The 15,778-nt window shown below is 39.5% G+C and overlaps 1 protein-coding gene across 1 annotated transcript in view; it reads right to left on the bottom strand.

Annotated features, from left to right (window-relative positions):
- LOC130492917 (E3 ubiquitin-protein ligase UHRF2-like) overlaps positions 1 to 15,778 on the bottom strand; it is a 113,617-nt gene that overhangs the window by 52,646 nt on the left and 45,193 nt on the right. Inside the window, exon 4 of the mRNA XM_056866690.1 lies at positions 4,168 to 4,386. Coding sequence (XP_056722668.1) covers positions 4,168 to 4,386 — 219 coding nt within the window. The remainder of the gene's footprint in view (positions 1 to 4,167; positions 4,387 to 15,778) is intronic.

The following is a 15,778-nucleotide window of genomic DNA, read 5'->3' as shown; positions in this document are numbered from 1 at the left end:
TGTTACATTAGTGTTACATTACTGCGAAACAACAACCAACTCAACAAATGTGTAATGTGAAACACGTACTTATCTGTGTTTAAACAAATCAACATACAGACATACATAAACAGAATCTTCTTAAAGGTCAGTATTTATGAAAAAAAATTACAAAATTTTAGCATTTCAGCCTTGTTGGCTAATGTTCTAATCATATATTTTCTTCACAGGTGTCTTCATATATCAAATAATATTGATGGAATATAACAGCATGGAATCTCATCCAATAAATTATGACAGCATGGGAGCATTTTCCGGGCAAATCACGCTTTCACCACAATAGTGGCCTCTTCAGCCAATACTTGGTGGTATTTTCCTAAGTGAATTTCTTAAGGATCTTTACTCGTTGCAACAGTTGCTCTCTCCTTAGAGACCTTCCAATGATTGAATACCTTCAGTGTGTAAAGATACTTAATAAATTCACTTAGGAAAATAACCACCAAGTATTGGCTGAAGAAGCCACTATTGTGGTGAAAGCGTGATTGTTAATCCAGAAAACGCTCCCATGCTGTCATAATTTATTGGATGAGATTCCATGCTGTTATATTCCATCAATATTATTTGACATATGAAGATACCTGCGAAGAAAATATATGATTAGAACATTAGCCAACAAGGCTGAAATGCTAAAATTTTGTAAATTGTTTTTCGTAAATACTGACCTTTAAGAAGATTCTGTTTATGTATGTCTGTATGTTGATTTGTTTAAACACAGATAAGTACGTGTTTCACATTACACATTTGAGTTGGTTGTTGTTTCGCAGTAAACTACTTTGTAACACATTAGCATGTTTTGTTTGAACTGATTGTTATACCTTTGAGCCCTTTACTGTCAGTTTTGTCCACCACCTGGAGGTTGGCAACCCTAAAATGAAACTAGTTGCAGCAGAGAGCTATTTTGCTGCTGCTCTCCCTTTGCTAGGTAGAAAATGAACTGAGAAGTGGGCAATTCCCACCCAGGAGACAGGAAGTTGAAAATTGGTTCTTGCCTCCCTGATTAACCAGTGGGAATCACCCAAGTTTCAAGATGCCCTCCTCCTCAGAGCGAGAACGAAGGTGGTTAGTTTCCAGAATCCTGTATGCTGATGATGGATTCCCCTAAACCAAAAAAGTCAATGCTGTTATTTCATTATTTATACCATTTCTGCTTATTTAGTATTACTCATTGTATTCACTGCCACTCAATCCTGCCTGAAAAAGGAAGAACTACCTGTTTCAACTATTTATTTCTTTATAACAACTGTAACAAAAGTGACAGTGCCATGCAGTAACACTAGCAAATATAATTTTGCTCAAACGTGACAATTCCTCAAGATGGTCTTTGAAATATGATGAAACCAAATGTTTACCAACCTGAAGATCCTGCATGCTCAAAAATGTTCCTTTTGTCATCTTCATCACAACTTTCTCCTATGAAGGAACACTTCTCATGATGTTGCTTCATTTGGTTCACCAGGCCTTGCATTTCTTTGCTGCACTATTTGCATTTTGCACACATGCCTACCTTGCCCATAGGTAGAGGAATTTCATTAAAATATTCCCAAACTGGGTCTCTTTTATGGCCTGCTGCCATTATAGGTTTTTTTCATCAAGGAAGAAAATAATATCACAAATCTCAGACTATACTCACAAAGATCTCAAGACTTTTGGAGTATTCTGCTCAAAAGATTCACTTTCATTTCACTGCTTGCTGCTCCCTCCTCACACTTATTCCTTAACATCTCCTCCTTATCCAGGTCTATTCCACCCCAAACAATCTTCTAGTCATTTAATTTATTGAAACTTAGTTTTTAAGAGGTAAGGGGTTGATTCTGTGTACACAGATTTGCAGAGGAACAATATGATTGAGGTCTCTTTCTCAACTCTGTTGAAAATATTTTTACTGTTAAGAACAAGAATGTCTCTGCAGACACAAATTCCCTGTTCTGAGAACTGAAGAAGAAGAATTGGTTTTTATATGCCGATTTTCTCTCTCCCCACAACAGAAACCTTGTGAGATAGGTAAGGCTGACAGAGTTCGGAGAGAACTGTGACTAGACCAAGGTAACCCAGCTGGCTTCATGTGCAGGACTGAGCAAACCAACCTAGTTCACCAATTCAGAATCCACTGCTCATGTGGAGGAGTGGGGAATCAAACCCGGTTCTCCAGATTAGAGTTCACAGCTCTTAACCACTACACCACACTGGCTCTCTTGCAAAACCTAGTATCTGAAGAAGTGAACTGTGACTTACAAAAACTCATACCCTGGCAGAAATTTTGTTAGTCTTTAAAGTGCTACTGGACTCTTGCTCTTTTCTACTGCAAAAAACAAGCATCTGCGATGGTATCTTTTAGATAGAAAAATTACCCAAAATAATCTTAGAGAAACCTCAAGGAGAACATGATATTGGGACCCTAATGAATGAATTAATGGATTTCATTTACAAAAACATTTAAATATTGCATGAATATACAATATCATGCTACATAATTAAAAAGTAATCCTTACTTCATGATGAAAAACCTTTGGGCCATAATGTATCTTAAACAGAAAACTATCTTTAGATAGATATTTCCTTAAACAGCATTTTATCAAATAAAATCCAATTTAAATTTAAAAAAACCTCAATTTAAATATTTTAAAAATAAGTCTTTTGATTTTAAAAAACTTCATTGATTTTTATCCACCCTGCAGCTAACCCATGAATCATACGCACAAAATATAAGTCAGAAATAAGTCAAAATAAATAGCAGAGGAATTTACTGCAAATTAAGAATGCTTACAATTACACCTAAAAATCCTGTCTTGAAGAAACCCCACAGAGAACCAATGTTACCCAATTCTTATTGATATCATCGCTGTCCAGCTATTATTCTTTAGCTCTCCTTGTCACTTGTCATCTGATTCTGACATTCAACTGAGAAATGCAGCTGCATTTGGAAGTTGTTGTTTTTTACCACATGTAATGACAGCTGTGATACATTAGTGGTCCTGAAAATAGCTAGATGGGAAAATCCAAAATCATCATCTGAAATGGATAGACACAATGCATGTAGGGATCATGCTAAAGCAAAACAAAATTCTCATAGACATACCTAGAATTATGCCTATTTGATGATGCATTACTCAGGGAAATACAGCAAGTGACCAACTTGTATGTTACAAAATAGTAAAAAGAAAAGTGATGTAAAAAGTCTTTATCTGCTTAATTTTTATATGTTAGGCTGCTATTGAATATACTGGAGCAGAATCAATCATTTAAAAAACCTTAACTAATAAAAATTCAGATAAAGGTAATCAATCTCATTTCTTACCTTTTGAACATACATGCTCCAGCTCTTCACACAAAGAAAGGTGAATGAAAAACAAGTCTGTGTGGAAATTTTATAGATACCTAGTTTTGTTTTGTTTTTTTAAAATCTGGACTCTTACTTTTACTACTCTAAGAACACAGGTTGTAAAAATTGTTAGATCATCAGAATTCTACTGCATGTATTGTGGGGGGGGGGGGAATCCATATACCATTGGAAAAAAGGATATCCCAATTACCACCAAGGTTTGACTGCTGGGAATCTAAGGCAGGGAATTCTCAGAGCCCTACATGAGATGCCAACTTTTCACTCAAAGGAAAAGATCCAGCACAGAGCAACAGAGAAGAAACCAGACGTCTTCTTGCCAGCTATTCCCAAGACACAGTGAACTGCAGTCTGAAACCACCTCATTCTACTCTGGGTTCTCTTCCTTCCTCCCCTATGCTGCTTTTATCCAAGATAAATTCAACAGATTTTCCCACCTCCTTTCTGAACTTCATCTAGTTTATGTGGGAATCTGGAAGAATCTCCCTCCCATCCAAGTGCTTGAGGAAGGGCAAGGAAAACCTGGATCAGATACTCTTCTGCTCTTTTCCAAGATCTTCAGTGGATTCTAGAGGAAAACTCAGTCCTCCTAGGTACAGAGCTTCACTCCAACAATCAGCTGTAAACCAATCAGTATAAACTGAATATATTTTTAAAACATTTTTTCTCATTTCCAGAGCTAAGTAGAAATGAGAAAACCCACTGTTTTTTAATCTGTAGAGTTATTTCATTTAAAACTGAAGTCATCTTTTTGGTAAACAGATTTCTAAAATATATCAATAAAATCTTACCCCAACATAATTTTGGCATAAATTTCTTTGTTAGTCCTTGAAATTTCCCTTAAAGAGGTAATTTCTGCATCAAACCAGAATCCTCTTTCTTCAGGACTCTCTACATTGTAGTTAACCATTACCATATCACCCACACGTAATTCATTCCATTTCAAAATAGTTCTTGCTCGTGGTCGTAGATTATGGACAGTCATATTTACAATGCCACTTTCTGGATATCTGGGGAAAAAACATGCAAAGCAAAGGTTATAAGAGCATCTACATCACAAAACAGACTTTTGCATTTTGACTGTGAGCATGATTATCCTTGAAAATTACAACAAGCATTTTTAATGCAAACCTGATTATATCCAGCCATTATCATTTTTGGACTTCTATGTATTTATTTTCAAGTATGGCATGATCAAGAGTACTATGCAACTAAAAGTACCATCCTAAATATATTTTATTAAAAATAAATACTGCTTAGGTTTACTAGGACTGCAATTTAAGCCTGTTGAATCTGTGGAACTCCCTGCAAATTTTGAAACACAGGACATTTCCAAGGGCATTTTGCTATGTGGAATTGTGGAGAGGTTTAAGGGGGAAATGTGGGCAAGATAACAAGGAACTATCTGCATTGTGACCATACACTCACAGATAAATCATGGAATTCACATACAAAGATGTCTTATATTGAGTTAGACCACTGGTCTGAGATGACTGGATATCTCTGGCACAAATATAATTCATTACCTATCTCCCCCCCCCCTTATTTCAGACCATGAGCTTGAAATTATAATTTAATTTTGGTTTGAAAGACTGGGATCACTCAAATTCTAAATATATTTACTTGGGAATGAATCCCAACAATTTTAATCATTTCCAAGGAAATGTGTTTAGGGTTATAAATCAAAGGATCTCAATTCAAGTCCACATTTGAATCTTAATGACACTGACATTCACTGGAGTAATGCCCATGGGAGGATTCAAGGGACAATAAAGATTACTGTTATGGGTCAAGCAGCTATGGTATCAAAAAAGATAGAACACCCAAACTCCTTCAGATTAAATGAACGGGAAAATAGTGGTTTCTTTCTTGCCTAAAACCAGGATACCAAACTCCAGTAGAATCCTGCCGTAGCTATGAAATGAACTATCTGCTTTGGATGTTATGACAAATTTTGGTTAGTGCTAACCAAAAGTCTTCAATCCTGGTTTGAAATATGATGGGAGGAATGAGTACATGAGCCTGAGGACTTCCTGGATCATTCTCCTCACAATCAACCATGGTTTGCTTGTGACATCTGAAGGTAAGTAATAAAAACACATGAATACATGAAGCTGCCTTATACTGACTCAGACCCTTGGTCCATCAAAGTCAGTATTGTCTGCTCAGACTAGCAGCGGCTCTCCAGGGTCTCAGACAGGGGTCTTTCACATCACCTACCTGCCTAGTCCCTTTAGCTGGAGATACCGGGGATTGAACCTGGGACCTTCTGCATGCCAAGCAGATGCTCTACCACTAAGCCACATTGTTCCATAAAAAGCTTTGAGTTTGCTTTTTTATGTCTGGATGCACCCTGTGTGTTTGTAAAGTACTATCAAGTCACAGCTGACTTATGGCAACCCCATAGGGTTTTCAAGGCAAGAGACATTCAGAGGTGGTTTGCCATAGCCTGCCTCTGCATGGGCTGAGACAGTTCTGACAGAACTGTGACTGGCCCAATGTCACCCAGCAAGTTTCATGTGAAGGAGTGGGGAACTGAACCTAGTTCTCCAGATTAGAGTTTGCTGCTCTTAACCACTACTCCATGCAGGCTCCTGGATGCACCCTAGGGAACAGAAAACAGCTCAGAACAAACTGAAAAGTTAAGAGTGTTGATAACCTCTGAGGACAAAATGTAAAATCAAAATGCGGCTCCAATCAAAGTATGACATTGACAGTCAGAGTTCTTAAGTTTTGAAGACTTCTAGTCTACAGTGTGCACGGTAGAAGCCTCAGAGGCATGCATCATACAATAGTATAGATGCTAAAATAATTTAAGTACAGTATCATAAATGTTTTGAGGACAGCCTAGAATTCAAGTATTTACATTATTAATGCTTGGACTTTAAAAAAAATTATGAAAGAAGCATATTATTGAAGGCAATATTACAATATTATGTGTTACTGTTTAAAGATTCATATTAAAATTAATCAAGAGCAAAGAGAGGCAAAAATAAGGATATTTCAGCAAAGAAGTATTTCACTTTCTTTGCACTACTAAAACAGTGAAATGTACAAAATACTTAAAACTAAACATTCAGTGTTTAAAAGTGAAGTATGGCTACAAAGTACAGAAGACCGTATCAGTAACTCAACAAACCAAACTGATTTAGAGACCACAAATGGTTTGATGCAGAGGAAGATATAGGCCTGACTCAGAAAATAATCTTCACCTATGCCTGATTAGGGAGCAATAATGTGACTTTACTCCCCACCTACCTAGGACACCTGCCCTTCTTCTCAGGCCACAGGCCATCTATGTGTGGATAAAATATTTTAACAGAACGTATACATCAGCTCCAGGATTTTATTTGGAATACTGATTACAATATTTATACTTGTGTATTAAATTTTATGCCATCCACTTTATGCAAATATTCCACTCATGTCCTGGAGATTTATTTTCTTTTGTTTATTTTCATTTCTAGTTCACCTTTCTCACTGGGACTCAAGGTGGATGACAGATGAGATGGTCATGCCAGATGGCTAGTAAGGCACAGAGTGGTATTGCTTCCCCACTATGTTTTGTGAAAGAGTATCATCTCAACTGAGCCCTAGGCAACTTACAGATTTGAAGAAATTAAGGGGAAATAGTACAGTTCAGTCAACCTGGAGCACATAAACAGATGCCAGTTGGGATTTCAAAGGGTCAATCATTAATCAACTTGATTCTTTATTATGCTTCAATCAAACAAAAAAGGGCTTTGGGAGAGCCTGACTAAGGGAACAAACGAAGAGATGGCATTTTGTTGTACACGGTTGAAAGAAAAAACATGTAAAAATAAATACCCTGATGAATGAAAACTCTGTCACTGTGCTGTGATTGTGTATATATACATGCCAAGAGTACAGGGGATACAAAAAGGGCATTTGAACTACTTCTACCCATTGAACTTTTTTCTGTAACACATTTAGGAAGAACAGTCTGTGTGAAATTACCTTACAGCAGCATCATGAGATTTGGCTAAAGCTCATAAACACGTATCAGTATGACACCATAAGAAATTTAGGGTTGGATCCAAAGGGAACTTAGAACAAGCAGAGGGCATTAGAACAAGAAGAGGGCAAGCATGTTTGTATTTTAAGTAAAAATAATATCATTAATTGGCTTTGCCTGTATCTTCTGTACAGTTTATATCTCTGGTCCTTGGCATTAAATTTGATCTGGACTGGGGGGGGAGGGGTGGCTGCCTGGGAACAGAATTTGTGCTCTGGGACTGGAATGACATGTCGCAGAGTGGAATGACAACCCCTGGGAGTAGCAGAAGCATTCTTGGACTGTCATTCCAATCCCAGAACACTTCTGCTACTCCGAGGGGCTGTCATTCCAATTGGGGGCTGTCATTTCATTCCTGAACACTTCTGCTACTCCCAGGGGCTGTCATTCCACTCTGCAACCTGTCATTCCAGTCCCAAAACACTTCTGCTACTCCCAGGGGCTGTTATTCCACTTGGGGGCTGTCATTCCATTCCCAAACAGTTCTGCTACTCCCAGTGGTAGTCATTCCACTCCTGGTCTGTCATTCTAGTCACAGGTCACTTCTGCTACTCCTAGATGCTGTCATTCCACTTGGGGGATGTCATTTCAGTCCCAGAACACTTCTGTGCTACCCAGAGGTTGTCATTCCACTCTGCGACCTTCATTCCAGTCCCAGAGTAGTCTATTTGGGCCCAGAGACTTTAATGGAAAATCCATTCCGCATTTTCTTTGCAACTTTTTTGTGGTGTAATGTATTTCAATGGAGCCCATGCAAGTCAACTGGCATTCCAGGATCCCATTATCTCCAGTGGGCCTGAAATTGTATCCCATTGTTTCCAGTGGGCAATGCTGTCATTCCTTTTAGTACATCCCCTTGTTTGTTTTAGATCAGCATCTTGCTCACTTAGTCCAGACCCTCAGAAGTTGCCCTAGAGCTCCAGCTGCTGAGGTTTACACCTTGTGAGCAGGAAGCTGCTCATCTTGCTGTATAATTTGAGCAGTGCAGTGTAGGGAGGGAAATACATATTTAGGAAATACATATTTAGGGTGTTGAGAGGAGAGTGTTATGGATACAGTGGACTGTCAAAAAACAAATCAGCGGGTTATAGATCAAATCAAGCCGGAACTGACCCTAGAAGCTAAAATTACTAAACTGAGGCTGTCGTACTTTGGACACATTATGAGAAGACAAGAGTCACTGGAAAAGACAATCATGCTAGGAAAAGTTGAAGGCAGCAGGAAAAGAGGAAGACCCCACAAGAGATGGATTGACTCAATCAAGGAAGCCCCTGTTCTCAGTTTGCAAGACCTGAGCAAGGATGTTAAGGATAGGACGTTTTGGGGGACATTGATTCATAGGGTTGCCATGAGTTGGAAGCGACTTCACGGCACTTCACACAAACACACACACACGTCCCTCTGGGCTGGAGTGGGGAAGGAGGGAAGAACTTCAGTTACCCCCTCCCCCAGTCAAGCTCCATGTGGGGCTTGGTTAGGGCAGGGAGGGAATGAAGATCGCGCTTCCTCCTGGACAGGAGACCGCACAATCTTCAGTTCCCACCCCCACTCCAGTCAAGCTCCACATGGAGCTCGGCTGGGGCGGGGAAGGAACGAAGATCGCGCTGCCTCCCAGCGGGGAGACAAGCACAATCTTCCGTTTCTGGGAAGCCTAGAAAGGGATGGCAGAAGGTAGCTGGTTGGGCTCGCGGGCCAGATTAGCCCCAGAAAGCCCAGAAAGGAGGGAGGGGGAGGGGGCTGGCTGCCTTGCGGGCCGGAGGGAAGCCCTCCGGGGGCCGCTTTCAGCCCACGGGCCACATGTTTGATACCCCTGCTCTAGAATAAGCAACCATCATCAAGACATCTCTGAAAAGAGACCTTGTAGTTTGCACCCAGTTTTATATAGTGACAGGTGGTACTTCAGGAACTAATAAAATTGATGTTAGTGCAGCAGGTAAGTTTGTGGAAGACAATACAGCAGAATAACTGAGAGAATAAAAGGCTTTTCAGAAAAAGAAGGGTTTCACACAAATTAAACAATTTTAGGAATTTAAAAGGAATTTTTACTTTCCCAGTGAAAATAACATGCTTGGTGACTCAACAGTGGAAGATTCAAGTAGCGTATATTTAAGACTGTACAACAGGATGCATGACAAGTTGAAGCAACATAAGGAGAAAAGATGCTAGGTATATTTACTTAATTTACATCCCGCCTTTCTCCCCAATGGGGACCTAAGGCAGGTTATGTTATTCTCCTCTCCTCCATTTTATCTATACAACAACTCTGTGAGGCAGGTTAAGCTAAGAGAAAATGAAACTGATTATCTGGAACAAAGCATAGTTGGTGAGGATTAGGGGCTCACACGGAGTTTGCCAGAGCTGGAATATGGTGGACCTGAAGATATGTGGGTCGGGATGATATGGTTGCCCTAGAGACAGCCAAGATTATAATCTAGTTCTCAGATTTATTGCTGCTATTACCACTACCATTTTTCTCTTCTGCTACTCTTTTCTAGCTGCTTCTTGGCTATTGCTCTGTACTTTGTCGAAGCCTTGGAAGTCCAGGGAGAATATTCTGTTTGTTTAAAAGCAAGGCTATCAATTGATAAACTGACCTCAGCACTACTGAACACAAGAAGAAACTTACAGGAATTGGTTCTTGTAGGTTATCCGGGCTGTGTAACCGTGGTCTTGGAATTTTCTTTCCTGACGTTTCGCCAGCAACTGTGGCAGGCATCTTCAGAGTAGTAACACTGAAGGACAGTGTCTCTCAGTGTCAAGGGTGTAGGAAGAGTAATATATAGTCAGAAAGGGGTTGGGTTTGAGCTGAGTATTGTCCTGCAAAAGTATTGTCCTGTAAGTATCAAGATAATGTGCTAATGAGGGTATGGTATGTTAATATGGAACCATTGTATCCTGAAGTGATCTGTTAATGTGTGTAATCCAAAGCTAATCTGTATGGCTATTGTTGAATGTTGTCTTTGTCTGGAGGTTTTTCAGGGCAGGAAGCCAAGCCTTATTCATTCTTAAACTCTCCTCTTTTCTGTTAAAGTTGTGCTGATGTTTGTGAATTTCAATGGCTTCTCTGTGCAATCTGACAAAATAGTTGGTAGAATTGTCCAGTCTTTCAGTGTCTTGGAATAAGACCCTGTGTCCTGTTTGTGTCAGTCCATGTTCAGCCACTGCTGATTTCTCAGGTTGGCCAAGTCTGCAGTATCTTTCATGTTCTTTTATCCTTGTTTGTATGCTGCGTTTTGTGGTCCCGATGTAAACTTCTCCACAGCTGCAAGGTATACGATATACTCCTGCAGAGGTGAGGGGGTCTCTTTTGTCTTTTGCTGATCGTAGCATTTGTTGTATTTTCTTGGTGGGTTTAAACACTGTTTGTAGGTTATGTTTTTTCAAAAGTTTCTCCATCCTATCAGTGACTCCTTTAATAAATGGCAAGAATACCTTTCCTATGGGAGACTGTTTTTCTTGAGTTTTCTGATTTTTGTTTGGTTTAATGGCCCTTCTGATTTCATTCTTGGAGTAGCCGTTTGCTAGCAGTGCGTGATTTAGATGATTAGTTTCTTCCTTGAGAAACTGTGGTTCACAGATCCGTCTTGCACGGTCCATTAATGTTTTGATTATTCCTCTTTTCTGTCGGGGGTGGTGGTTGGAGTTTTTGTGTAAGTAACTCCAACCACCACCCCCGACAGAAAAGAGGAATAATCAAAACATTAATGGACCGTGCAAGACGGATCTGTGAACCACAGTTTCTCAAGGAAGAAACTAATCATCTAAATCACGCACTGCTAGCAAACGGCTACTCCAAGAATGAAATCAGAAGGGCCATTAAACCAAACAAAAATCAGAAAACTCAAGAAAAACAGTCTCCCATAGGAAAGGTATTCTTGCCATTTATTAAAGGAGTCACTGATAGGATGGAGAAACTTTTGAAAAAACATAACCTACAAACAGTGTTTAAACCCACCAAGAAAATACAACAAATGCTACGATCAGCAAAAGACAAAAGAGACCCCCTCACCTCTGCAGGAGTATATCGTATACCTTGCAGCTGTGGAGAAGTTTACATCGGGACCACAAAACGCAGCATACAAACAAGGATAAAAGAACATGAAAGATACTGCAGACTTGGCCAACCTGAGAAATCAGCAGTGGCTGAACATGGACTGACACAAACAGGACACAGGGTCTTATTCCAAGACACTGAAAGACTGGACAATTCTACCAACTATTTTGTCAGATTGCACAGAGAAGCCATTGAAATTCATAAACATCAGCACAACTTTAACAGAAAAGAGGAGAGTTTAAGAATGAATAAGGCTTGGCTTCCTGCCCTGAAAAACCTCCAGACAAAGACAACATTCAACAATAGCCATACAGATTAGCTTTGGATTACACACATTAACAGATCACTTCAGGATACAATGGTTCCATATTAACATACCATACCCTCATTAGCACATTATCTTGATACTTACAGGACAATACTTTTGCAGGACAATACTCAGCTCAAACCCAACCCCTTTCTGACTATATATTACTCTTCCTACACCCTTGACACTGAGAGACACTGTCCTTCAGTGTTACTACTCTGAAGATGCCTGCCACAGTTGCTGGCGAAACGTCAGGAAAGAAAATTCCAAGACCACGGTTACACAGCCCGGATAACCTACAAGAACCAATGAACTCTGACCGTGAAAGCCTTCGACAATATTTTAAAACTTACAGGAAATTTGAAATTCTGTGTTTGAAGTCTAGTAGTAGTACTATAAAATAAATCACATAAGAGGGCAGGTATTTACTATTAAACTAAGTTATATGAACACATGTAGACATTTTTGTACAATTTGAAATATTTAGTCAGGGACTGGTGGGTATAGAGAAAGGATACCCAGTTATATAGTAACAGGTCAAGAGTCACAAGCAATGAGGAGGGCCAATGGATTTTACAGAGTGTAAAAGGTAAAGGTCCCCTGTGCGAACACTGGGTCATTCCTGACCCATGGGGTAACATCACATCCCGATGTTTACTAGGCAGACTTTGTTTATGGGGTGGTTTGCCAGTGCCTTCCCCAGTCATCTTCCATTTACCCCCAGCTAGCTGGGTACTCATTTTACTGACCTCGGAAGGATGGAAGGCTGAGTCAACCTTGAGCGGCTACCTGAAACCAATTTCTGTTGGGATTGAACTCAGGTCGTGAGCAGAGCTTGGACTGCAGTACTGCAGCTTACCACTCTGCGCCAAGGGGCTCTTATGTGTAGCCACACTAATTTCCGTCATATCCTCCTTACTGTTCCTTTTAGAAACAAATCTTGTATATTTCCCATGAATTGTTCAATCTGAAGGCTTGGATATCACTGAATATTCATTACAAACCCATACTGCAATACAAGTTTGTAGTTATGAAGATTTTCAAAATATCTACATATAGTATTCAGTGTTTCTGCCTACCTCTTGGAATTGTTTAATACTCCTCTTCTAAATACAGGATTTAAACCTTGAACCATAGCAGTGCACTACAGCACTCAAAATTAAGCACTGCAGTAAATTAAACAATGCAAAGATAAGAACAAAGGCGATTCTCATTCCATCTGCACCAAAGACAAACCATTTTCACCAAAACCTGAGCACCAACAATGAAGCCCACACATTATCTTCTCAATCCTAATATTCCAGTTGTGAGTGTCATCCCAACAAGTTTCAGTAATGCCTATTAGGCATTATAAAGAGACAAATTTAAAGCCTAGTATGATGACAATAACTGGAGATGAGAACAATAAAGATTTGCAGGGAGTGGCAAGTAAGCGAGGGGGAAAATAACTCGCAAGTACAGAAACAAAAACCTCGGGGCACATAAACCATGGACTTCGATGTCTCTACACTAATGCGCAGAGTATGGGAAACAAACAGGAGGAACTCGAAGCCCTAATACAGGAAGGGGATTTTGACCTAATTGGCATTACTGAAACTTGGCGGGATGACACACACGATTGGAATATTAAGATTGAAGGGTACAACTTGTTTAAAAAGGATTGACAGATAAGGAAGGGGGAGGAGTAGCATTATATGTCAAGGATGTGAATACTTGTGAAGAAATAAATGAACCTGAGCATGGAAGTTCAGTCGAGAGTCTATGGGTAAAAATAAAAGGAGTAAGAAATAATAGTGATATTATGGTGGGGATCTGTTATCGACCACCAAGCCATGCAGAGGACTTGGATGAGACTCTCCTAGACCAGATTACAAAGTTCTCAAAGAGACAGGACATTGTGGTCATGGAAGATTTCAACTACCCGGATATCTGTTGGAAGTCCAACTCTGCTAAAAATGCAAGGTCCAATAAATTCCTGACTTGTCTTACTGACAACTTCCTATTCCAGAAAGTGGACAGGGAAACAAGGTCTGCTATCTTGGACTTGATTCTCAGCAACAGGGAAGACCTGGTTGATGAGTTTAAAGTAGTGTACATACTGGTTGGTAGTGACCATGCAATTTTGCAATTTAGTCTTGGGGAAAGGAAAAGCTATATGTAGTCAGACATATAGGTTGGACTTTAGGAAAGCAAATTTTAACAAACTGAAACTTACGCTGGGTAGAATCCCATGGTCAGAAATACTTAAGGAGAAGGAGTTCAAGAGGGGAGGGAGTTTCTTAAAAACGAAATACTGAAGGCACAATCACAAACTATTGTTTTTTCTCACTGTCGATCCTATTCATTCTATGTGTATTTGCACTTAAGATTTCAATGTAGTCGGGTTGGACTTTAGAAAAGATAATTTTAACAAACAAACTTATGCTGGGTAGAATCCCATGGTCAGAAATACTTAAGGAGAAGGGAATTCAAGAAGGGTGGGAGTTTCTTAAAAATGAAATACTGAAGGCGCAATCACAAACGATTCCTATGAGAAGGAAAAATGGGAAGAGCCTAAAGAGGCCAGGGTGGCTCCCGAAACAGCTGTTTAAGGATCTGAGAAAGAAAAAAGATTAATTTAGGAAGTGGAAAGAGGGCCTTATAACCAAGGATGAATATAAACAAATAACCAGTGCTTATAGGGAGAGTGTTAGGAAAGCTAAAGTTCAGTATGAGTAAGAGGGTGGGGGAATGAGCCGCCACTGCTGCTGTCGGGGCCTGGAAGTCTCCCGGTCGGGAGTCGACCCAGGTGCTGAGAACTCACGGGCAAACTCCTTTCTCTGTTGTGCGCCTTCTATTTAGACTGCAACAACAGAGGAACAGGAAAACCCGGGAATGTAGCGAAAGGGGGAGGGTTGAACATGTGTGTGGGCGAAGCACGTGCATTTTGACCTCACTGATTCGCTACTTTCCCTGGAGAATAGAGCGACAAAGTGGCCATGCATTAATGGCTATGATAAGTCCATTACGGGGAGAGGAAAGTGAATTTTTAACATGTGATGAAGAGAGGGCAGAACTGCTCATTTCCTACTTTCCCTCAGTCTTCTCTTGCGAGGGAAGGTTTGTATCAGTGTTTGTCTCTTGTGGCCCTTTCTTGCATGCCCAGGATAGTGCTGATCGCCATTTGAGGTCAGGAAGCAATTTTCGTCCAGGCCAGATTGGCCAGGGATCCTGGAGGTTGTTTGTTTGTTTGTTTGTTTTTTGCCATCTTGGACTAGATGACCCTGGTGGTGCCTTCCAACTCGATGATTCCTATTCTATTCGTATATTGTCCTTGTGAAGCATTATAAACCTAGCAAAACATTAAAGAAATAGTTACATGGATATGAATACCAAGTTTAATTATCCTACCTGATTAATCTGACCGAATAATGGATGCAATTCAAATGACATTGAAAACTATGACAAATTTCTCACTGACTTTAACAGTTTGTGATTACTGCTGATTATATTACATTTGAAACTGTAACTAAGTTTCTAGAAAAATGTGTTACAAGGTACCAAGATTATTTTATTAGAAAAGTGTACCTAATGAAAGAATGAAGTCTTAATATATGTAGATGAAACTAAAACAGCAAAATTAAAAAAAAATACTACACCATAGAGGTTCTGTAAAAACTTAATCCTGCTAAACCTGCTAATTTTAAATATTAATGCTAACAGCAGAACTCTCATGTGATCTTCCATCTCTATAGAAACCTTTCTTAGCAACTGGTTACCCATCAAGAAAGACTCCAGTTTTCCTTGACCACAGACTCTATTTGAACATTCCTAGAATATGATGCAAACAAAAAATGTTAACCCTACATAAGCTTGCAACAAATCTATCCTGAAATTAAGTATTTTTAGAAAATACTTCCATTTATTCCCACCCTCTTCTAATTAGAAACTAAAGATAAGACCATTTTTATCCATTTACTGGATCTAAAACAGAAACTGGTAGTACATAATAACTGTTCCAGAATC

This window comes from Euleptes europaea, unplaced genomic scaffold (assembly GCF_029931775.1).
Source record: "Euleptes europaea isolate rEulEur1 unplaced genomic scaffold, rEulEur1.hap1 H_2, whole genome shotgun sequence".
Classification (NCBI taxonomy): Eukaryota; Metazoa; Chordata; class Lepidosauria; order Squamata; family Sphaerodactylidae; genus Euleptes; species Euleptes europaea.
Note: the sequence above shows the minus strand (reverse complement) of the source record. Positions and strands in the feature narration are given on the sequence as shown.